General features: G+C 35.3%; 1 protein-coding gene across 1 annotated transcript; it reads right to left on the reverse strand.

The window, feature by feature from the left end:
* Positions 1–22675: 22675 nt before the first annotated feature.
* On the reverse strand, positions 22676–23611 carry LOC136275075 (uncharacterized). The gene has a single exon (XM_066083367.1). It carries the CDS (start codon positions 23609–23611, stop codon positions 22676–22678), a length of 936 nt encoding a protein of 311 aa, XP_065939439.1.
* Positions 23612–25595: the final 1984 nt, after the last annotated feature.

A 25595-nucleotide genomic window follows, 5' to 3' on the forward strand; every position in this document is an offset into this window, starting at 1 on the left:
TTCTGCAACACGATATAAGCCTGAAAGTAGAGCATTTCTCCATTTCACCAAATAATTGACAGGTACAAGTAATCTGAAACAGTCCCTTGCTTATGACCTTTCACTTAAACTAACATTCTATAAAAAAGAGTTTTGTATTCTAATAAGAAAGAATATGCAGTTCTAAAAAAAAAGTAAACCCCATAATGCCACTTCCATTGAGGTTTAAGAAAAAAAAACAACCATTTAAGTGATCCCACTATCTCCACTTCACTTAATCATCTTTCTATAAGTATAAACACAGATTCATGGGGTTTAAATTTCATTCAGTAAAACATTTTTACTAAATAATCATTTAGAAATCAATTGCTCTTCAGTCTCCTCTAATAAGAAACCTTAATTATTCAATACTACAAGTATCTTCATGATATTGTCATGATAAAAGCATAACATCACATAGAAATACCCTTACATTTATACCCTCCCCTTATCTTTTGATTTTCATGAAGTGCAGCTAGATGTTAAAAACCGTTCACATATAGGATCATAAAACCTATGGCAATTTCCTCGAGTCACTTCTCACACACATTTGAAAACAATTGTCATAGAAACTAAAAATTGACCTTTAGATTTGTAGCATTTTACATGTATATATTTATATATAGCCACAGACAAAGAGACATTCCATCCGGCATATGATATTTCTTGATTCCATGAAAAAGTTAGCTTTAATTAAACACTCATTTTTAGTGAATATCTTATATATATACTTATAGCTATATGGAGTTTCTACTCTCTTGTCAACCATGCTAAAGCAATAAGACCTACATGTATAGCTACCAGTGTGATGCATGCCTTTAAGTAAACTAAGATTAATATACAGCTGGATAGCTGCATGGTGATAATAGAATTTCATGGAAAATATTCAAATTTTACCTATGTTTTTCTACATGTATATAAAATAAATATTCCAAATATATATGGATTTTTTGTTCATTTTGAAAATAATTTTCAAAGTAGATGTTATTTTTACAGTTCAAGATACATTTACATATTCTACATGTTAACTAAAGGATGAGGTGATTTTCAACATGTACTAGGTGTATCTTACATAATTTAAATATAACTTTGGGACAGAAGAAGCAACAGAGCAAACATGGGTTTTTTCACATTTTGTTTTCTATGATAACTGTCTCTACATGTCAACTTAATTTCAAATTATTTTTTTTACTGTAACAGAAACAAACACTTGTGCTAGGGTCATAGACCCCTTCACGGTAATAATGATGGCCGTGATTCGAACACGGGCCCCCTGATTCTCTAGTCAGGTGCTCTACCAACTGAGCTATCTTGCCCCGGTATTCGAACTGGTCTGACCATCACAAGTACTTAAACTTCACCATTATTGATCAAATTTCCCTGCAAGAGAGCAGTACCACTCTTACAGTAAAGGGGTCTATGAGGTTTATTAAAACCCTATTCCAAGTTAATGCATTTCATAAATTGTAAATACCTAAAATAACAGTTTAATGATCATTCCTGCTGTTAATCGACTGCACTTATTATGCGAAACGCCGGAAAAATGTCCATTCCGAAGTTGTCCGTCCCACTGTTTATAATACTTTGTTTCTTTTACTCAGTGTTTATACATCTAATGGTCAGCTATCAATTTTTTGTATTACGCCACAAGTATGACGCAGCTAAGACGGAAGACCTAATCATTGCTTGCAACGAGCTCGTCTTTAGTTCTGACTATATTCCTTAAATAACCATTCAAATGTCAGGTCCCTCCCCTCCTTTTTCATTAATTAGACCAGTCTTTTACACAAAACTATAAATATATCCACTGCCATCTTTAACATTAGGTCTAAGAGTTTATTTCTCACAAAAACACTTTACAAACAGAAAGCTTTTAATGTTTTTAATTTGAGGAATTGAGCTAATTCATTCTGGTGCATTGAGGTACACTTTTCTTCTTTCTCATATAGAATTTTCAAAAATACAATAACTAGCAAGTAGTGGAGGGAGAAAATGTACTTTTATGCTCTCATGTATTTTAATCGTTTTATAAAGTGATGGGGGGGGGGGGGGGCTAAAGGGAACTGGAAGTTAACCGTGAACACCAACTGAAAATTTTGTTATTTATATTGCATATGATCTTATTTTCGGTAAAAATGGTATTCCATAAATGTAAATATGTCAAAGATTAAGAATATGCAAAAATAAGTGAAAATTCGGATATTAATTTTTGGTTAATCTACCGAGGGCCACATGGCACAATGTCCTTTGAACGCCCATACACAGCCAGTGTTGCTCAGGTGAGCGATGTGGCCCATTGGGCCTTTTGTTTAAGATAACTGTGTTTGTCTTCAAGCCAACTTAATCAAAAAAAAATTATTACTTTAACAGAAACAAATACTTGTGCTAGGTTCATAGACGCCGTCACGGTAACTGTGATGACTGCTCTTTTGCAGAGCAAAATGACTGTGATTGGTGAAACATGACGTACCATTAACCCGTGTCCCCTGAATCTATAGTCAGGTGCTCTACCAACAAAGCTATCTGGCGCCGGTATTTGAACAGGTCTGACCGTCACATTCCTCTCCCCTTAAAATGATCTTCGTCCTTGAAGATCAACCCAGGCTCATCCCCTGGCAGGAGTTAACCTGTCAGTTCCAGGGGTTGGTCACAGCACCAAATGTAACGGGATGGGAGAAGTAATGACGGCTGGGATTTGAACCCGGGCCCCCTGATTCTCTAGTCAGGTGCTCTACCAACTGGGCTATCTAGTACTGGTATTCGAACTGGTCTGGCCGTCACATATACTTAAACTTCGCTAATATTCATCAATTTTTCCTGCAAGAGAGCAGTACCACTCTTGCAGTTAAGGGGTCTATGAAAGTTATTGAAACCCTATTCCCGTGCAGTTAATTCATTTTCAGATAAATTGTAATTACTAAATAACAGTTTAATGATAATTCCTGCAGTTAATCAACTGCATTTATTGTAACTTAATTAAGTTTATTGATCTATTTTTATTTAATATAATTTTCATGAAAAAATATGGATGCATGACAGTTATAATTTATATTCATATCAAACTGAAACAACAACAAAAATTGCTGCCATATAACATGCTTAATTCATAGTTTAATTATTAAATTTATCATCATATTAACACTATGCCAATCAAATCAGTAAATCATATAATAAATCCAAAAATGGAAAGGGATAACCTTATCTACTTATGTAATATATATAAACCATTTGCTATATTAATTCCAGGTTATATGGCATATTGCATTCATAAAGTTTTGGATTTTTTAATGATGCAAAATAATCAATCTAATGAGTCTAAATATGTTCGACATTCAGGGATGTATTTATCACTGGGGACCTAGCTTGCTCTCAGAGAAGTTCAGATATTAGTTTGCAGTCACTGCTGTAAGATATACCCAATTTAAAATACCATGTTAAATGTCAACATACACTTGCCTCGGAAGTAGATATCTTTACCACGCTTCGTGCGTGTGTATACTGTACTCCAATATATGGTCGAGGATACACCTGTACACTAATGTTAAAAAAAAAAAATTTTTTTCTGAGAAAACAATCGTCACCGCGGTTCTGCCGGCCTTATAACAATGTTTTGATCTATTTCTAGAATATTTCAAAATATTTTTTTTATTAAAAATGAAATAACTTCCCCAATTGCATGTTCTGATTATAGTCAACACCTGTCATAGTCTTAAAAGCGCTTACTGTTACGTTATTATCAGTCTGGAAAGAACAATCTGAAACAAACACGATGCAACATTTGAACAAGAGTCACACTCACAGTGTTTGGACTGAATCATGCATTTGTAAATTGTTTCTTGTGTTAATAAGGGGGGCAGGGGTGAATTCCTAGAGAGGGAGGATGAAAACCAATTTTAAGGGGTAATAAGCACATTAAGGGGAATGTGTGTGGGGTGTCTTTAGGTATCTTAATTTGGGGTTTCTCTTTCTTTTAACTTGGAAATGCATGCACTTACACTGGAAAGTATATATATGAAATAGGGTTTGCCAGAAATTAGCAATGTAAAGTTGCTAGCTAGCTCTCAGAGAAGTTAAAACAGTTTGCAGTTACTACTACAAGATATACCCAATTTAAAATACCATGTTAATTGTCAACATACACTTGCCTCGGAAGTATGTATCTTTACCACGCTCCGCGCTTATGTATACAACAGAGTTTATGACCACTGTTCGCTGATGCAATCATTGTACTCCAATATATGGTCGAGGATACACCTGTACACTAATGTAAAAAAAAAAATCGATCTTGTTTTTGAGACGACAACCGTCACCGCTGTTCCGCCGGCCTTATAACAATGTTTTGATCTATTTCTAAAATATTTTAAAATATTTTTTTTTAAAATGAAATAACTTCAAAGCAGACGGTACCATGTGTTAGCTTACCCAATTGCATGTTCTGATTTTAGTCAACACCTGTCGTAGTCTTAAAAGCGCTTACTGTTACGTTATTATCAGTCTGGAAAGAACAATCTGAAACAAACACGATGCAACTGCTCAGAGTCACACTGCTTGGTCTGAATCATGCATTTGTAAATTGTTTCTTGTGCTAATAATTTTCCGAGAATCTAATGTTCGATGCCGTGAATCAGTTCACTAAATATCATCTTCAAAGAATTCATTTGGTGTTAGCACAAAATAAGGGATTGTAGATTTTTGCGTAGTTCATACTCATAAAAAAATAATATCACGAGTTCTTCATCTTGACGAACACAGAACTTCAGACAGTACTGGCACTGTACCACTTATCGGCTATAATTTTACGTTTTCTTATCGTGTTTCATTATTTCTTGATATATTGGAATAAAACTTTTCATACTTTAAATTGTGAACTCTTTATTAATTCATCGGTTAGATTACATCATCATTTAGAACTTAAAACATATTGTTTCTGTGCTTTTTAGCACGCCCCGAATTTGCCGAGGTTTTATGATTTACTGTACCAGTTATCGGCTTCGTGATAATAACATAGTAAAATCCTTGTACATGTTGATTTTATATTCTGCAAAGTGTAAATTAAATTATGTCTCTTGTGGGGTCAGCCTATAGGTCGTAGGGGTTATTATACATAAACAAAACTCATAAAATTATTCGTTTATTATCATACGGTAATACACAAAATCTTACGCTAATCAATACATAATTATACAATCAGGCGTTCAACTGCACCATGGATCTCTCGGAATATAGCGAGTTCCTTTTGTTTATAAATGTTATATGTAATGATATTATATGCCAAATCAAAGAAGGGATATAATTACGTATCACAAAGAGGTCATATTCTATTGTTAACATATTACGTCACTTCCCCCACAGCTGAAAGTGCAAAGATGTAAATCAGCGGTAAACAATGATCGTTAAAGCTCATGTTTAAAACATATTGAAGAAAGTTTTCAAGCAAACTTTCTTTTCTTTATTCGAAACAGACGACTGAATTAAAAAATCTCGGATATTTGCGTGCTATAAACCCGAACCCACAGTTTAGCCGATATCTGGTCTTAGCCGATAACTGGTATAATACCAGTATGGGCTGCTATAAATTTTCCTTAATTGATTTTTAAACACTAATTTTCAGCATAAATATAAAAACTAGCTATAAAGATCCATCATACATTTGAAGAGTAAATAAAACTTTATAAATTGAAAATTGTACTTGTAACTTTGTAAATTGACTTATGATAATTTGTAAGGTATATCAACCATTTAAAAATAATGATAATTTGTAAGGTATATCAAGCATTTAATCGGCCTTATATCAGACATTAAGCAGATTCTATTACTTAACTTCAGATTAATATTTTATGGGGTTTTTTACCCCATCATCATTACTTTAGTAAATATGGGGAAAAAATCCAACATTAGCATTAAATATAGGAACAAAAACGCCATCTGATTTTTTGGGGGGAATGGTGTTTTTTTTTACCCATATATAATTTCATGGGGTTTCTTGCCCCAAGGGGTTTATTGCAAAACCCCATGGGGTTTATTGCAAAACACAATGGGGTTTGCATGGGGTTTTCTGTGGGGTATTTTTTCCAAGCTAAAATCCAATGGGTTTGGAACTTTTAAGTTCAAATATCTAAGTAACTATCTAAAACTATTTCAATTTTTTTTCCCCATAAATTTATTTAGAATAAAAACCCCACCATTTGGTACTATACTTTGGTCGATAGTGTGAATGGAAAGTGGTGCGCAACGCCGGAAAATGTCCATTCCGAAGTTGTCCGTTCCACTGTTAGTTTATACTTCAAGACATTTATGTTTATTCCACAATATATATCAATTTTACGCATCAAACGAGCTATTTTCATTAATTTCGCTAAATATCTGCAGTTGAAACTATCATGTCATGGCGTCAACCAAGCAAAAAGATGACGTCACAATACAAATGAAACGCTGCGCGAAAGCTTGCGTATTCGATCAGTACTCGGCCTCGTTAAGGATAATTTTTTACCTAACATCACGTATTGATATATGATCCATAAGAACCAACAAGTTTTAGCGTTGAATTTACTTTATATGTTTAGTTGATCACTTTTACCAAACAAACTTTCTTGACCATACAAAGTTACAGGTAAGTCACGAAAAATCACGAATGTCGGCTGACCCGTACTATGTTGTTGCATTTTCAAACCTTCTTTTTTTTTAAAATTCAGGCGTAAAATAATGCAAAAAGTAAAATTCAGCAAACGCGCCAATCGATCCACTTACAGAGTAACGTTTCAAATAGACACAATTCAAGTAGGTTCGGCTCGATTCCATCCCGGATTTTAGTGGAATTGAATTTCCTTCTTCTATGTAGGCACATCTCGGATCGCCGCATTTTTTTACGGACGGCACTTCCTACCGCATTGTAAATATGGCCTTGGTCAATATGTTTTAAAGAATCGGTGCTTGTCGTCGGATACTGATTATGTCCTTGGATTGTAATAATTTCTTCATATTTTCTGACTGTTCTATAATAGGGTAAAGTCGTTTTGCGTCTGTTAAATTCTTTGGGTATCTCTGTCGTTGCAGAAATATTTTTAATTATTCCAGACGTTTAGATAGTAAGGTTTTGTCTGTGATAATTTACAAATTCTACGTGCTAAGTTACATGTAAACAGAATATTGCGTTTTGTGTGGGAAGGGTGGCATGATCTAAAATCCAGATATTGGTGTGTGTCTGTGTGCTTATAGTATAAATCCATTGTAAATTGTATTGATTCATTTAAAGTATTTAGTAATGAATGAAATTTCTCTATGTCGTCTTCCCCTTTAGTCCAGAAAATGAAACAGTCGTCAAGATAGCGTTTCCAATTGGGTCCTATATAGGTACTAAGATAGTTCGTGTAACGTGCAGGATCATGCGTGTATCAGAAAATATAGTTTGCGTTTTTTACTGTGCGTGATCGTGTGGGTTTTTTTTCGTTTTGTAACTTTTTTTTATGGAATGCAAGGATTTATTCTAAAAACAAGTAGGTTTTTTTTATTTAAACAATGCAACAATGTGAATTGAAAACTTTTTTTTATAGAAGAACACTGACATTCATGTATCATGTCAGTGCTGATCTTTTTTAAACTATTCTCTCTTTTGTCGTTAAATACATTTAGTAAGTATTTCAACAACTAATTCAATCCTTTGATCGGTCAAATTAGTTTTCAAGTATCTATTGTATCTTGACACATAATTTCAATCATATTAGCAGGAGAGACACATTGAATTAAAGCGGCCAAGCTTACCCACTCTCCGTTTAAAACTAAACAGTTAGTACCATTTTTTTTTCAAATGAGAATACGATATGTATTCATCTCTGGTACATTGTATACACACTCCGAAGGAATTTATTTTATTTAGACGCTTTAAAATTTCGAATAAATAAAATTCAACCAATTATGTACCGTAAATTATAAAAAAATATGGGACGTGTTAAATCGAAACTCTTTGGAACAAGGTAACAAATTTATCTGTATCTCGCATAAATAAATCTTACGTAGAAGAATCAGACTACATAAATATCAACTCGTATGTAAATAAGTTTGTGTAGTTTATGTATCATCTTCATTTCTTTTACACTTAATTTTCTTAAACTTATGATATAAGGTAATATTCGTTACGGAGACAACAAATGTTTGAATCCTTTAAAATAGTGTTTACTCGTAAAAAAAACAGTGCATGGCTACTGTACATGCCGCCTTTCGATAAAACAACATATTGTGGTACAAATTAAAGCAATATGTTTCCTTAATTCTGATCTTAAAAAATAATTTTGATTTTGCGTGTCTAATGGTTTAAAATCGTTCGTTTGCGTGTTTTATCGTTATCTTTCGTGTATCGTGAAAATTCAGTAAGTTAATGATCGTCCGTGTTTCGTGCGTGATCGTTCGTGTATCGTGCATGATCTTTTGTATATCAGAATCATGCGTGTCGTTTGTCAACAATAACGTTGCTACCACTGTATCAGCACGATTTTTTACCGCGTCTTGGATTTCCTTAGATTTATAAATCCATAAAAGTTACAAGATTTCACCTCAAAGTTTGTCAAGTAATCAATTTCATTTTATAGTCAGGTTTTTGGCATGTTTTTTAATAAGTTTCTTCACTCTGAGCATTGTGTGTCGATCCTCGTTTGTTGATAATTTAGGATAAAAACTTGAATTAGTTAGTTCGTTCAACACCATTTCTTTATAATGGAGTTTATCCATAATAACTACAGCGCCTCCTTTGTCGGCTTCTGTTATAATTATTGTTGAATTCCGTTGTAAGTTGTTGATAGCATGTTGTTGAGATACGGGTAAATTATTATTTATTCTTGTTTCTCCATTGTTTGATTTGGCGGATGATTTCAGACACGTGATGTATTCTTCCAGATGTTTGTCCGTGTTATGAGGGGGTCTAAAGCCATTTTTATTACGAACAAATGGTCCATCCTCATCTGTTGAGTTTTGAAAGAATTCCTTTAGGCGCAATTTACGGCAAAACTCGTCTGTATCAGCTATTAAGTCGACGTTGTCCTCTTCAGGACTAAATTTTAAGCCATGTTTGAATAATCCTATTTCAGTTTCATTTAAATCCTTTCCAGATAGATTTATAATTTTAGGACCCGTTGGCTCATTTATTAGTAATTTCTCGAATCTTTAATATATATATATATATAATTTAATTCTGGTTGTATCCTAGCCTCTGATTGGTTAAAATCCAAAAAGAAGCACATGTTAAATCTGTATAACCTGGTTCAGTATGGGGACACGCCCCCTGACAACCAGCTGACGGGACTACTTTTCTGGTTTCTAATGGTTTTTTTACAAAAATAAAATAAAATTATTATTAAATCATATTGAATACATAAAAAATGAAATGTTTTGAAAAAATAACTTTGTTTCATTTTTGTTTGCATTATTTATTAAATTGAGTAAATAATCAATAATAAGCAAGGGAGTATATTTTGGGGTAATGATGATGCATGTCGTCTGCTAGTTGTAAACAAACAAAATGGATGCAGATTTCAACCTTAGATACAATTTTGAGCAACACTTGGAAAATTCTAATGAGGATCCACCTGAAAATGATTTAGAGATTCTTGAATCTCTTTTTGCTGAAGAAATGACTGTAGAGGAGGTTACAGAGGTAGTTCTGCAAGATGCATGTGCATCTGTGTCTACCAGAGATGCTGAGAGAGAGATGCAGCAAACTTTTTCAAGAGAAAGGGAGGAGAATTTCTGTGCTCCTCAACTTAAAAGGTTTAAAATTGTTTCTGATGAAGAATTGCAGGAGTTAAAGGAGAGGAGACATTCCCTATTTACACTAAAGGCTACAAAATGGGGAGTGAAGACTTTATAAGGTAGACTTTGTACTTATTTTAACAGTTTTAAAAATCATGAAAATCTAAACTAAAAAAGCGCCCTTTTTTTTAATATCTAAAAAGAAAAAATCAACTCACAATAAATGATAGACCCCAATCAGGAATTGCACCTGAATCCCTCATACATAAGCATGAGTGCTTTACTAATTAAGCTATTGAGGTATTCAAAACAGTTTATCATTATTGATTGTTGATTTTTATTCCCCTAAAACCCTTTTTCCTAAACCCCTATTTTCTTGCAGAATGGTCCCTTGAAACCTATGGGGAAATGCTGGACTTCAATAACATTAATCCTTAGGAACTTGCAAATAAACTTGGCAAGTTCTATGCTGAGGCCACCCCAAAACCGGACCAAAAACGTTCTGAAAAATGAAGGAACAAGCTTCAGAATATCACAAAAATTCCTTCAAGTCCATTCGATCTGCCCTAAATCGGCATATTCAAAACTTAGGGAGAGATTTTGATAGTGTTCGAGACCGCCAATTTAAAACGTGCAATAGTATTTTGGATGGTAAATTAAAAAAAAATGTTCAAGAGGGTTTGGCACGACCTACAAAACACTAAGAAATAATTCCAGAAGCTGACCTAGAAAGAATTTCAGCTTACCTCTATGAATCCCTGAATCCTGTGTCTTTGCGCCTTCGGATCTGGTTTATTTTGTCCATGCAGTTTGTAAGTCGTGGTCTCGAGTTCCATGAACAGTTGAAATTAAATTCTTTGGTCTTTTCCTCTGATGAAAATGGTTGTGAGTATGTCACTCTTTCCCATGCGACAAAAGAAAAAAACTGGCAGGGCGGCATAGATTCGACAGAAAATTCAAGAGAAATAAGAATGTATTCGGTTCCTTCAGCTGGTGATAAATGCCCAGTCAAATCTCTCCGGCTGTACATGTCCAAAATTCAACATGACGCCACCAGTTTATTTAACAGATGTTTAAAACCTGCACTCAAAGATCCTAACGAACACGAATTTTGGTACACAAACATTCCATTGAAACATTACCAATTCACACGTTTCATGGCTGAAATTTCAAAGAATGCGAAGTGCACTAAAACTTACACTGCTCACTGTCTTCGGGCCACGGCTATCTAGGGAATGAGCGACGCTGGATTCGAGATCCGCCACATAACGCATATGAGCGGACACAAAAATGAAGCCTCTGTCCGAAGCTATAGCCGCGACTGCTCAACTGCGCAGAAAAAATCCATGAGCGATGCTCTCTGTAGTATAATGAATCCCGCTTTAAAAGTACACAATGCTCAACCGAATCGTTCAGACGTACCGTTCGCCACTGCAAGTAATTTCAACGTGCCATCTTTATCCAGCCATTCTGTTCTTCCATCTCGCATTTAACCGTCTGCCGATCTTCAGATAGAGTCATCTGTATCCATGCAGTGCTCGCAATTCCAGTCTTCTAGGTTCATGGCAAATTCCACATTTAATAACTGCACCTTTAACTTCAAACCGTAACTCACCCACATGTTTGAAAAAAACAACATGGCTGCTCTAAGCCTATGTATCAGTGTATCAGTTTCTAGATCCCCTCACTTCCGTTGCTACGGTTGTATTATTGAGCGGTATAATTTAAACTAATAAAATGCAAAATTTTATATAAAGTTGTTTGTTGATTTAAAATTAAATTGTAAGGAATGTCTCTAATTCAGTTTCTAGATCCCCTCACTTCCGTTGCTACGGTTGTATTATTGAGCGGTATAATTTAAACTAATAAAATGCAAAATTTTATATAAAGTTGTTTGTTGATTTAAAATTAAATTATAAGGAATGTCTCTAATTCTTGGCCAAGTTATCCGAGGATAACCTGGTTGGGGTCAGTTTACGCTGTTTTATAATCCGCTTCGCGGATTATAAAGCGTAAACTGACCCCAACCAGGTTATCCTCGGATAACTTGGCTAAGAATTAGAGTCATTCCATATATATATATATATATATATATATATATATATATATATATATATATATATATATATATATATATATATAATGGTTTGAAAATCACATATCCTTAATCATTATACCCGTGTTACGTTGATTTAATTCAAATTTATGCATCTAATTTTGTAGTTATTTCATTCAACGATGTTTTATGTTATACAAAATATCAAGCACTTGAGAACTTTTTGGTTTATTATCTTATGAAACCTTTTATTCTCACTCTTTTTTTGACAGCCCAGTGAGTTGAGTCATAAAATATTTGTATAGATTAATTATTCCATATTATGATTATTTGCAATATGGAAAAAAAAAACTTAATATATGAAACAAACAGTTGATGAATTAAGAAAATTCCAGATCTCCATTTTCATTTGATATGTATAATAATCATCGTCAATTTTTTTTTTGACAGTATTTCCATTACACTGACTTCCTATGTTACGTTTATTCAATACAAAAACATAGCAACTAATACAGTTGTTATTTATTCCAATGTTGGTGCATTTTTTACAAACTACATAGGCCTGAGAGTTTTTCGGTTTATTATCTTATAAAACTTTTTTTTTCTTCCTTTGGCAGCACAGTGAGGTGAGTCAGAAGTCTTTGCATAGAATAATAATTTTGATTGCAAGAAGAAGATACAGTTATTTTCAATAGTTGCCCTAAAATTCAAAAGTTGTTAAAACCTTAAAAAACCACACATATGCCATCTTAAACATGTGTGTATATAATACACTAAATCAAACACTTTTTTCTTGTTTCAAAAAATAATAATGACTTCAACATTTTGTCATATTTTTACGATTTGGTCAAAACTGATGAAAATTGACACGTTTTCTCATAGTTTTTTGAAGAGGAAAATGTGTCCGCAGGCGTTGCCCACAACAAAATTAACATATTTTATGTGATGTCAAATGATAAAGCTATTATGTGAGTTTCATTGTGGGTGACAGCTGCGGGCATATTTTTCTATTTAAAAAACTACTAAGGAACTGTGTGTCTTCCGCTCATTTTAATGAAAATTACGGGAAATTGCACTGTTTGTGACATCAGAATGAACCCTTGTGAAAGTCTAATCAGGTAACTATTTATAGATTCGTAATGTGTGGGTAATCTTGTGTAAATAAACTTTACATTTCAATTTCACTCTAAAACAGCGCAAAATATGACTGAAAGTGTACCTAGTTCTTTGCTTATCAAAGGCTTAAACAAATGGTCTTAAACACCAACAAGTGTATTAAGTTTTCACTGTATAATGATACATGTACCATTTATTAATATCTAGCTTGGTTTTTTTTATACCCGCACTTTCCAAAGAAAGTTCGGGTATATTGTTGTTACCCTGTTCCGTCCGTCCGTCCGTCCGTCCGTCTGTCACGTTTTACTTTCTCAAACTGCTCCTACATCTTATAAACCAGCAAACTGAACTCTTGGAGTTTGATTTGGGGTATCATGTTGTTTTGTAAAAAGGTTTCAAAAATTCTCTGCTAGTCCTGGGGGTCAAATAATTGGTAAAAAATGACGTTTTTTCACAAAAAACATTCTTCCTCGAACTCCTCCTACATTTTCAACAGTAGAAAAAAAATCTTTTGGAATATGTTTTAGGGTATCCTATAGATGCGCAATAAGGTTTCGGAATTTTCAATTTTGTCCTGGGGGTCTTTAAATGGCTGAAAAATGACTTCTTTTTTTTTTTACAAAAAAACTGGTTTCAAAAACGTCATTTTTTTTTTGGCAGTAGCTAAACGATCTTTTAGAATATGATTGGGGGTGTCATATTGAGGTGTGATCAGGTTCCAGAACTTTTTTTTTATTAAGGGGGTCAGTGGGCAACAAAAAATGACGTTTTTTTTGCAAAAAAAGTATGGTTCCCAGAACTCTTCTTACAACTTTTGGAGTAGCTACGTCATCTCTTGAGATATAATTGGATATAACTGTCCTATAGATGTGCAATAAGGTTTTAAAAATTTAAATTTCATCCAGGGAGTCAAATGGTAGCAAAAAATTGACGTTTATCACTAAACAAAAACCATAGATCCAAGAGCTCCTCTTATGATTTAATGGATAGACACATCATATCTTGGGATATGATAGGGACTGTTCTATAGATGTGCAGTAAGTATTTAAAAATTTAAATTTCATCCAGGGAGTCAAAAAGCAGCAGAAAATTGACGTTTATCACTTAAAAAAAAACATAGATCCTTAAATCCTTTTATGATTTAATGGAAAGACACATCATATCTTGGGATATGATAGGAACTGTTCTATAGATGTGCATTACGGTTTTGAAAAATTAAATTTTACCGTGAGGCCCATTACCTACATACCTTTTGATGCCCTTTAAGGATCATGAATATATATGGTTAAGGGCTGGGGATCTCAACCGTTTTTGAGATATGTATGTACTTCCTGTTCAAAGGGGGTCATGACCATCCCCGGGGCCCATGACCTACATACTGTTTGATGCCCCTTGACACAAGGAACAAGAATATATATTGTTTAAGGGTGGGGATCTCAACTGTTTTGAAGATATTAAGGTACTTGCTGTTTGAGGGGGTCAGGAACACCCACAGGGCCCATGACCTACATAACATTTGATGCCCCTTGACATCAAAAACATGAATATATATGGTTTAGGGGTCATGATTATAACAGTTTCTGAGATATATGGTAATTTCAAATTCATGGGGGGTGGGGATGACCCCAGGGGTCAGATCAAATAAACCGTACATATTGCCAGTAACAGTCAATATATGATTATGAAAACCCTATATTATTATCTTTGACCGTTTTCAAGTTACCATTTACAATAGAGTCTACGATTCTTCCTACAAGGTTCAATGTTTGACCCCACACCCTTTTGACCCCCCCCCCGACCCCCCCCCCCCCCCCGAAAAGTGGTTGTCTAACACAAAATGAGAAAAATGAAGCCAGGGTGCACAACTAGATATGCAGGCCTATCATATCCTAGAGTTTTGTACAATTCTGTTCAGCCATCTCTGAGAAACAAGTTCAGAGCGGGAAAGAAGAAAAAGAACCATACAAAAACAATAAGTCTCCCAATTTCATTCGGGAGACTTAATAATAAAGATTAAATAGAGATAGGATCATCAAACATCAATAATTTAAAGATACCGGGGTAATTGACAATTTCTGACTCTAAGGGGGTTAGGATGACCCCTTAGGATCATGACTTACGTGCCATAATGATCTGATGCGCCATGACCTAAGGAGGAATAATATCTTTGGATTTAGTTGGGGATCTCAATGGTTTTTATGATATTTGATAATTTCAGAAAGAGCACTTGGGATCATGACCTACATACTATCTGAAATGCCTTGAACAAAGAAACAATAATATAATATGTACATGATATATGATTCAATTTAAGAACCCAGATATAGATCAATCATCTATGTTTTGTAATACTTCCTATGTATATATACATGTATTAGTTTGTGTTTTGTTCTATACCATTCATGTTCATGACTGTAGTATGGCTAAGTCTTATTTTAAATTACATTAAAAAATTGTCAAATATATGACTTGGAACCCCCACCCCCAAACAAACTCAAATATAAACTGTTCTACCCCCCCCCCTTAATTGTCGAATGATCTATTAAAATCAAAATATAATTTGGGTGTTTAAAAAACTTTTATAAACTGGTAAAAAATGTTATTCTTAAAAAAATTTACATTACACCTTGCATAATTGACAAATGATCTTTTGAGATATGATCAGAGGTCATATTTCTACCTTTGGGATCAATAACTAGTACCGGTATTCATTGACAAGTTAAAATTAATAACAATAAATGATTCAAATTATAAATGTTTATATTCCACATTCACCCCCCCCCCCCCCTCCAATCTAACCTGGTTCTAAAGATTCAGTCTTCTTAATACATTAATTCTTACATGTGTGCAGTAGCAAATTTTAAATCATTTCTTGATTGCTTTTTCTCTCCTGATGAGCATTAACATTTTGGAAATTGCTTAATTCAATTTTTAAGATTTATAAACAAAATGTTAGATGCATGTGTATTCACCTATTTGGGGCAATTGTAAAGTCTCCTATACAAAGCAGTGACATCAATAGGCTAGGAATTACCCACATGGATCAAACACTACTGTAACATATGAATATATAAGATAAAATACTTTATTATATCTAGTTCTAGAATGTTAGGGTGTCTCCAAGGGAGCATAACCTATATACAATTTTACGCGCAATGACACAAAGAGCAAGAATAAATTATATGGTTTAGGGATGAGGATCTCAGATCTCAGAAGTTAACAAAATATACAGTGTATCATCATTTCCTATTTCATAAAGGTGGGGGGGGGGGGTTAAAGACAACACCTGGGGGCCATTAATGTACTTTACACCATTTGATGCATCATAGTGACATTAGAAGATATTTTGTATATTCCTGTTTCGTGGGGTCAGAACAGTCCCATAAGGTCATAACCTACATTGTATTTGATGCATTATAATACATTAAGAAAGAAATACTCCTTCATTCCTATTATAACTCATATAAAAATGATAATTAAGTGTCTAGTACACTTACTTACATGTAATACACAAATTAAATACTAAGTTGTTTATACAGAGTCAAGATGGGGTCAACTCAATAGTGCAAGTCTGACAAATGAAAAAAAAACAACTTTTGCAACTAAAATGACAGAAACTTTACAAATGCGATAGGATAGGTAATGATGATAAGCTTATTTAAATATTAAAAGGTGATGATACAGTATGCTGTCAAAGGGAGATCACATTTAGAAAGTGAAAGTGGAACTTATGTATGCTGGCATCTCATTATATTGTGCTACTGCTACTACATGTATTATGCTTACCTATATTGGTCAACATCATAATGATAATCCAATTAAAACACAATAATGAATTCCTTTAGCTGATCTGATCTTAACTATAATCCTTTTCTATAATACACGTGATAAGTAACGATGATAAGCTTATTTAAATATTAAAAGATGATGATACAGTATGCTGTCAAAGGGAGATCACATTTAGAAAGTGAAAGTGGAACTTATGTATGCTGGCATCTCATTATATTGTGCTACTGCTACTACATGTATTATGCTTACCTTTATTGGTCAGCATCATAATGATAATCCAATTAAAACACAATAATGAATTCCTTTAGCTGATCTGATCTTAACTAATCCTTTTCTATAATACACGTGAACCGAGCTGGGTAAAACTAGTACCGTGCCGCTAATGAGACCTGCAGACCTGTGCTGTGTACGTAACTTCAGACAAAGATCAGTTATTTGTAACATGCATGTATTTTTATGACCTATTCTTCAAATCCACTTGGACTATTTTATTAGGTAAATAACAGCTTTAAGGTGGTGCAGGACACCTGCATACTGTGATGTATATACTTCATATTGAGATAAACAATAAAGTATATAAATATTAATTAAATATTTACCCCCCAAAATAATGTTACCTAACATTGAAGTGCAATTGGTTAGAGCGTTTACATGTCTGTATTTAAAGAGCATTGGGGTCCAAGGTGTATTTTTGGTAATTTTACAATTGATATATAAATGAATTTTCATGGGGGTCTGGACCCCTCACTCCGACCCCTTCTCTAAATCTGAGCACACGATGATGTACATGTAGGCACACAAAAGCAAATCAAAAACCGGCAACCGCCACGGGGAGGGGGCATAATTTAATTTTTAATTTTGTTTGTAATAATTATATAGACCGTTATACTTTTTACGACATGAAATGTTAAAATTATTGATTAACTGAAAATTCACTGCAAACAGTTTAACCCCAAATTGCACATAAAGTAATGCTTAGAGATAATACCTACATACTCATGACTGGTTTGAAATAAAATTCTGCAACAAAAATAATTATGGTCAAGTGCGCATTTCCAAAAAAAATTTCGGGGCGGGGGGCGGGGGGTCGAAGAATAATTGTGTTTTAGGCATTTTTGCAATACTTTTATTATGATTTAATAATTTTTTTAAGAGTGGGCTGGACCCCCCTGATCCCCCAACCCAACCTCTGGATCCGCTCATGGCGTACATATACATATTACATAGCATCAATTTTTGTATACATTTTCACCCCTGTCCGCTCTTTTAAATATCCATGCAGTTGGGTTTTTCTATTTTTATTTTAAAGAATATGTTAAAAAAAGAATTTAAGATTAATTTCGGACACAGAACACAAAAATAATAATATGGTTCAACATCGTATCACATTAATGTGTAAAGTGTTAATTCCCGCACTTGCGCGGGATATTATCTGATACTTAAAAAGGTTTGACATTTACACCTTGCCGCAATCGTATGTAATAGGAAATGTTTACATTCCACATATTTATTTTTGGCATGTAAAGTGTGTTAAAATCTATTGCATTTATAACACTAGATTTATAATCTACATATTTGTTTGCTTTGTTGAAAGCTACGGCAGTTATAATACATAACAAGTTGCTGTCCTTTAAAAATGACTACAGTACGTGGACCATTTGCATGTGTTTCCAACAAAAACGTGAAAGCCTTAAGATTATCAGAGATTCAACCCACTCTAGCCCCCTGCTTTTAACCACCAAATTTGTACGTTGTATTACGTATATCTATAGCCCTGACATTTCATCTCAGAATTTTAAGGGTTCATACTTCTAAGATAATAATGATATATCTAAAGAAGTTTGCATGTATAGTATCAAACATTCGGCGAATTCCAGTACTGTTAACGAACTTTTATTCGCTTGCAAAACATTTCCGCGAGGTTCGCGAGGGCCTCGTCTTCGCGAATATTTCTCGCAGCGAACCATTCGTTGTCGTATGGTTGTTAAAGTAAGACTGGTATGGAGAAGGCTTAGCCGCAAACATTAGTCGTAGCGAACCAATTTATCAGAAGTAAATCGCGAAATAAAGTCGTCGCAAATAATAGTAGGTTTACAGTATTTGCGCACACATTATGATTTGCACTACTTTGTTAATTATACAGTGACAGCTTTGTGTAAATTAATTTTATATTTTAATGCATTTTTCTTGAGATTTAAACTTTTATACAGTGACATATTTATTCAATCATACTTAAATGCTTAAACAAATTTAATCGGGAAGTACTCTAGCCTCGCCTACTATGAAAGTAAAGTTAAGTTACATGTGTATTCGGAAAACAACAAAACATTGCAAATACATGTATGCTATTTTATGCATGTTGTACATGTAGTTTTGGCATAACATTAACTTATCTCATAAAACTGACAGTTCATATCACATGCCGATCATTTCTTTGAAAGGAATACTTTGTTTTTGTACTGTTTACCGACAACTTTACAATTACAGCGCCTTTGAACTTATGTGTGCACAAGACTTTGACCCGTAGGTGCACGGGTTGGCATATAACAAGATATCGGACATTTACGAAATAGATACATCGACGCTCCGTATTGTTGACATTTTCATAACCAAGCTTTAATAATGCTACTAATTTCACTACACTCTGCTTAGTTAGAAAATCTTGGGACGGGCCTTCACCACATTTAAAACGCCTCCGATATGTACACCCGTATTAATGTAGCAAAAAGTTGCAGAATCGCTCCGGAACGATTTTTGAGAAAATTAATGAAGCTGCATTGTAAATAACAGTCAAATTATCACACACAAAAATTGAGGCTGTAAATATCTTTCATCTAAAAATTTAATTCATACTAATGAAGAATTCAACACTTTTCACCAACTTTTTTCCTCGCTTTGAATTTACACACCATGTTGACATTCGGAACTCTCGGGATTGTTCATATTAAATGCACTGAGTTCAAGTTATCTCCCGTATTTCCTTTGGTGAATATATGACAAATTTTCAATGACAATTTACACATATTTGTGATATCGTTTCTAAGTTTATCCATACAAATGCCATATTTTGGAAACAGAAACTAAAGAGCCTCCCGTGATTTAGCGTGAATGTAATGAGCATGCGCAAGATTATAAAATCCAAAAAATTCCGATGATTTCCGGATTTTTGAATTTTCTTTGATTACTTATTAGCGAAGCTTGATTGAAAAAAAAGAAAAACAAATTGGTAATCTTCAAGTACCAATGATGTTTAAAATATATAAAACAAAAGACAGTATTCATCCTATTTCTCGGTATTAAAACTAAAAAAATCGAGTCTATTATTTTAATATAGTAGTAAAGATATGGCATATAATCCCGATCCCGATTCAGATAAACGTGTGCTTGCCTGGGTCCCTGAGTTACTCATTACGCACAGGAACCAGGCTAGCTCATGCGCAGGCTGAATTTTCCCCATAGCATCCGGTTTAACCTCGCTTATATATTTGTGCGTGGACCTCAGGGTCCTTTTTGCACTTAAAATAGACAATATCTGTAACAGTTACAATTTGATTTGGAATAAAATATTTTTGAGAATCAAGGATTTCATAAGATTGATCTAGTTTGTCTAGATATGTATTCAGCATCATTTTGAAATAATAAAACATGGGTCTCAGTGATGCTGTTCCCGATATGAACAATGAACTTTAACCCAGTTTTCACTTTTAATCAAACGTGTGTCAAAACGAATACACAACGTTTTTCTAACTAAGAATAATTGACATTCCGAACCCGATGTATTTATCTTCGGAACATCTCCCCTCCTTGATTGCTTGCACATCAACAAAATTACCTGATTTTGTAATTAAAATACAAAATATTAAGACTTTTTCATTTTAAACATTAAAACGTGATGTATATATTTGAAAGTCATTTGTGACAGCAATGTTTGAAACAATTTAGTTTAGTCACATAACTCCAATGGACACAGCTTAGTAATTGTACGGGTCATCGATTTCTGGCCGACTTTCACTCTGGCAACGCGCACATGTCCATCTTTGCCTGTATGAATTTCTAGAATGCGACCTAGCTGCCAATGTCCTCTCGGTAAATTAGGTTCAAGTACGATAACAATGTCACCTTCACTAATGTCTTTGCGAGTTCGATTCCACTTCTTGCGTACATTCAGTCCTGACAACCATTCGCGCATCCATCGATGCCAGAAGTGTCTCACAAGCTCCTGGATTCTTCTCCAACGTTTCCGTGGGTTGAATTCAGTTCTGTCCACAGTTTCCGGCGCGAATAATCCCCCCACCTGCCCGTGCAGGAAGTGGTTAGGAGTTAGGATTTAGGATTTCCCTCTAGTTTTAAAACTCGGAACAACTCCTAACGGAACATCATCGTTAGGGTTTGCCGATTGGTAAGTCAAGGGTCTTGAGTTGATCAAAGCTTCTGCTCTTGCAAATGCTGTCATCAGCTCTTCATCTGTAACATCTGCTGACCCGATCACTGCATAGATAGCTCTCTTCGCTGATTTAATCATGATTTCATGGACACCCCCAAAATAAGGTGCAAGAGGCGGATTAAAGTGCCACTTGACTCCTTGATTTGCTGTAGATTGTTGAATCTTTGTGTGATCCAATAATCCAACTAGTTCCGTAAGCTCGTTGTTGCCACCAACAAAAGTTGTTCCTTTGTCCGATATAACTTCTGTAGGTAGACCTCTTCGGCTAACCATCCGGTAAAATGCGTTGAGAAACGAATCTGTATCAAGTCCGAAGGCAACTTCTAAATGCACTGCTCTTTATACATCACGCATGTGAAAAGACATAGATATCTCTTATCTCTTATCTCTCCCTTTTCCGCGTCCCTGCTTCGTAATGAAAGGTCCTCCGCTGTTCGGGAAAATGCGTGTAATGGTTGCTTTGTACGAATTGATAGAAGGGGACTCATCAGTTGTTCTGCTGGTCTGGCTTTGTTGCGACAACATTAATTGCATTGTCGTTCCCACTTCCGTATTTCCTCTCGTGCGGATATTATCCAAAACCGAGATCTTAGATAGTGTGTGATTTGTTCCTGTTGCATGTTTTCCTTTTTCGTGGTGATACTTGATAATAAGTGTAGTGACACGATTGTATCTAGGGAGAGTGACAGGGTATCGAACATCATATGGTAAAAATTCTGCATATTTCAAACGTCCATCACACCGCAGGAGTCCATCTTCATCAATTACAGGGTTCAGACACAATAACTTGCTGCTCTGTTGAAGAGGTTTGTTCTGTTTCAACAATCTGTATTCACAATCAAACTCACATTTTTGGGCTGTTCTAATGATTTGAGTTTCCGCCTCTTCAACTTCTTCAGCATTCAATTAACCTTTCAATCTGTCCTTGATGCTCATTCTGCAGTTATTTACAAAACGATTTATCCAAGCATGAATTCTTACAAGTCGTATCCAGCTGGAATAGGATTCTAAGTTCAAACAACACTGTACGTCTCTATAGCCCACTGATCTTGCTAAGAATGAATATGAATCATTGACAACTTCTCTGCTTAACTTCTTTCTTTCCTTGTCAGAGTCCTGTTCTTCAACTTTCTGATTTGGCCACTGTGAATCATCCAAGGTAAGAAAGTGCGGCCCACTCCACCAGACACTGTCTTTCTGTAACTGTGAAACCGTCACTCCTTTGGATATCATATCAGCAGGGTTGATTTCTGTTGGCACATGATGCCACTGCTTTGGATTTGAGGCCGACTGAATTTTTCCAATACGATTTGCTCCAAAGGGCTTTAAACTTCTCCTTTGTGCCTTGATCCAGCACAGCACATTCATGCTGTCCGTCCAAAACGTGCACTGGTCACCATCCATCTCCAGAGCATTTGTCACTGAAAGCGTTAGCCTTAATCCCAATACTACACCCATCAATTCCAGTCTAGGTATGCTGACGCCGGTAAGTGGAGCTACTTTGGATTTTGCTGTCACGAATCTGGCCGATACACTTCCATCGTCATGATACACCTCTGGTAAACTACAGCTCCATACGCGTCCTGGGAAGCATCAACAAAGGTATGAAGGTAAGTCGATTTAATCTCACCATTAGATAGACGCAGACATCTCGGTACTTCAATAAGTGATAGCTCTGTCAATTCTTTAAACCACTTCTCAGCTTTCGATATGAGGTCTTCGCTCAACACATCATCCCTGTCAAGACCTGCAATCCACATTTCTTGCAAAAGAACTTCAGCTCTTATTGTGTACGGTCCTAGGAATCCCAAAGGGTCAAACAGCATTAAGATTTTCCGTAGAAAGTTCCGCTTTGTGTAAGTAAAATCATCCTCTGGTGGACTTGCTTTGAATGTGAAGATGTCATCTTTGGCCTTCCATAGCACACCAAGGGTTTTTACGGATGGTAAGCTGTTGTCGTGCAGGTCAACTTCGGGAACAACATCTTCTGGTGGGATATGCTGCAGTACACCCACTGAGTTTGATAGCCACTTCCTGGCATACATGCCGGCCTTTTCCCACAATGCTGATAGCTGCCTATAGAGTTTGACTCCATCTTCCTCGGTAGATACTGACCCCATACTATCGTCCTTGTAGGTGGATTTCAAAACAGTCTCTGCTGCCATGGGGTAAGTTTCTCTGTTAGTCTCAGCATGGGTCTGTGATACAAACTGTGCTTGAAATGGCGACGAATTTATTCCAAATACAACACTGCTAAATTCGTACACATCTGGTTTTTCTTCTGTATTAACGTCACGCCAGAGAAATTGTTGATAAGGTCTATCCTCCTGTGGAACCTTAATCCTTAAGTACATTTCTGCAATGTCACATACTATTGCCACACTGTTTCTTCTAAATCTTAGTAACACATCAAAGAATTCATTTTGAAGTTTTGTTCCGAAGTGAATCATGTCATTTAATGAGACACCACAATGCTTTGCTGATGCGTCGAACACAATACGTGTCTTTGTTGTGCTCTTATCTGGCCGGATGACAGGAAGAAACCATTTTCCGGACTTCTACTCATCCTGGTTAATCTTGCGTATGTATCCTTTTTCCAGATACTGTTCAATAGTCTTTAAGTAAAAATCTCTCACTTCCGGGTTCTTCATCAATCGCTTTTCAGTGTTCTCTAAACGTTGTTGTGCCATGTCGTAATTACATGGTAAATTAGGCTTTTCTTCCTTCCAAGAAATAGCTACTTCATAATGATCATCAACAAACTTCAATGAATCTTTCACTTTTTCATACACACTTCTCTCCTCTTGACTAAATGACTGTTTCCTCCGTGGCTCACTGAAATTTTCCATCTTCCAGAATTTACACAAAAGTCCGATTTATTATCACTTTTCTGATTCTGGATAAAGTAAGTTCTGTTGAAATGAGTTTGAACACATATCACATTGCTACCAGGAATTTTCCATCCTAACGGAGTAAGTCTAGCCACTGGTTCATCTGGTCGACCTCTAATCTCTTGATAAGCATTATGAAGATCACTGTGATCCATTCCAATCAAAATATCCACCATAGAATGTTTACCCACTCCTGGGAATTCAAGTCTATTTGTTTGTGTAGGTCTAAAGGAATCCAAGATGTCGCATGACTTGCCGTCGTTGTCCTCTGAACTTCCGCTCAAGACGATCTTTGGCTGCTTCATAGGCGATAGCGGAATGTCCAAGGTTTTCTACAGCTTTCAAGGCTTCACCGGAAAGATACTGTCTTATCTGTAAAAGTTTGTATTCTGGAGTTGCTGGAGCTTTATCAATACATGCTGAGAAGGCAGCTTTCCAACTCTCGTGTGTCCTTTTATCACTGTAGAAGACAGGAATCGATACACGCTTCATCTGTTTCCACAAATCACTTCCAACTGTAGGGCCATTCACAGAATCATTGGTCACCTTAACTTGTTTCTCAGATGATGAGGGAATGTGTGAGTCTTGATTAACATCAGTATTTTCACAATCCTCTCTTTCACGATTGTTTACATCTTCAAAACCATCATTCATTCCACTAAAAATCCTTTGTGCTTCATTTTCAACTTGTTCAAGTTCTCTGTATCCAGCGTTGATAGATTCATTCAATTGTTCATGTTTTGTCTTAAATTCTTCTTCCAATTCTCTTTCCGTTTCTTCAAATTTGCGCACCTCCTCACGAATAGAGTCTGCCTTTTTCTTGGACCGAATTTCCTCTTCATTCACAAAGTATTCACTCCCATGTAATGAATCTGTCGCAACACTCAGCGGATCACCCCTTCGTGCATCTAGATAATCCTGAACTCTGTCATGACAATTTTCAAAATTATCTTCAATCATTTCAATTTCTTGTTCTGTCTTTGATAGTTTTATAATGTCGTTTGTCTCGTATGTCCTTCTATCACTGTAGAAGACAGGAATCGATACACGCTTCATCTGTTTCCACAAATCACTTCCAACTGTAGGGCCATTCACAGAATCATTTGTCACCTTAACAATACGTGGACCATTTGCATGTGTTTCCAACAAAAACGTGAAAGCCTTAAGATTATCAGAGATTCAACCCACTCTAGCCCCCTGCTTTTAACCACCAAATTTGTACGTTGTATTACGTATATCTATAGCCCTGACATTTCATCTCAGAATTTTAAGGGTTCATACTTCTAAGATAATAATGATATATCTAATGAAGTTTGCATGTATAGTATCAAACATTCGGCGAATTCCAGTACTGTTAACGAACTTTTATTCGCTTGCAAAACATTTCCGCGAGGTTCGCGAGGGTCTCGTCTTCGCGAATATTTCTCGCAGCGAACCATTCGTTGTCGTATGGTTGTTAAAGTAAGACTGGTATGGAGAAGGCTTAGCCGCAAACATTAGTCGTAGCGAACCAATTTATCAGAAGTAAATCGCGAAATAAAGT

The sequence above is a fragment of the Magallana gigas genome, chromosome 4 (genome assembly GCF_963853765.1).
Source record: "Magallana gigas chromosome 4, xbMagGiga1.1, whole genome shotgun sequence".
Lineage (NCBI taxonomy): Eukaryota > Metazoa > Mollusca > Bivalvia > Ostreida > Ostreidae > Magallana > Magallana gigas.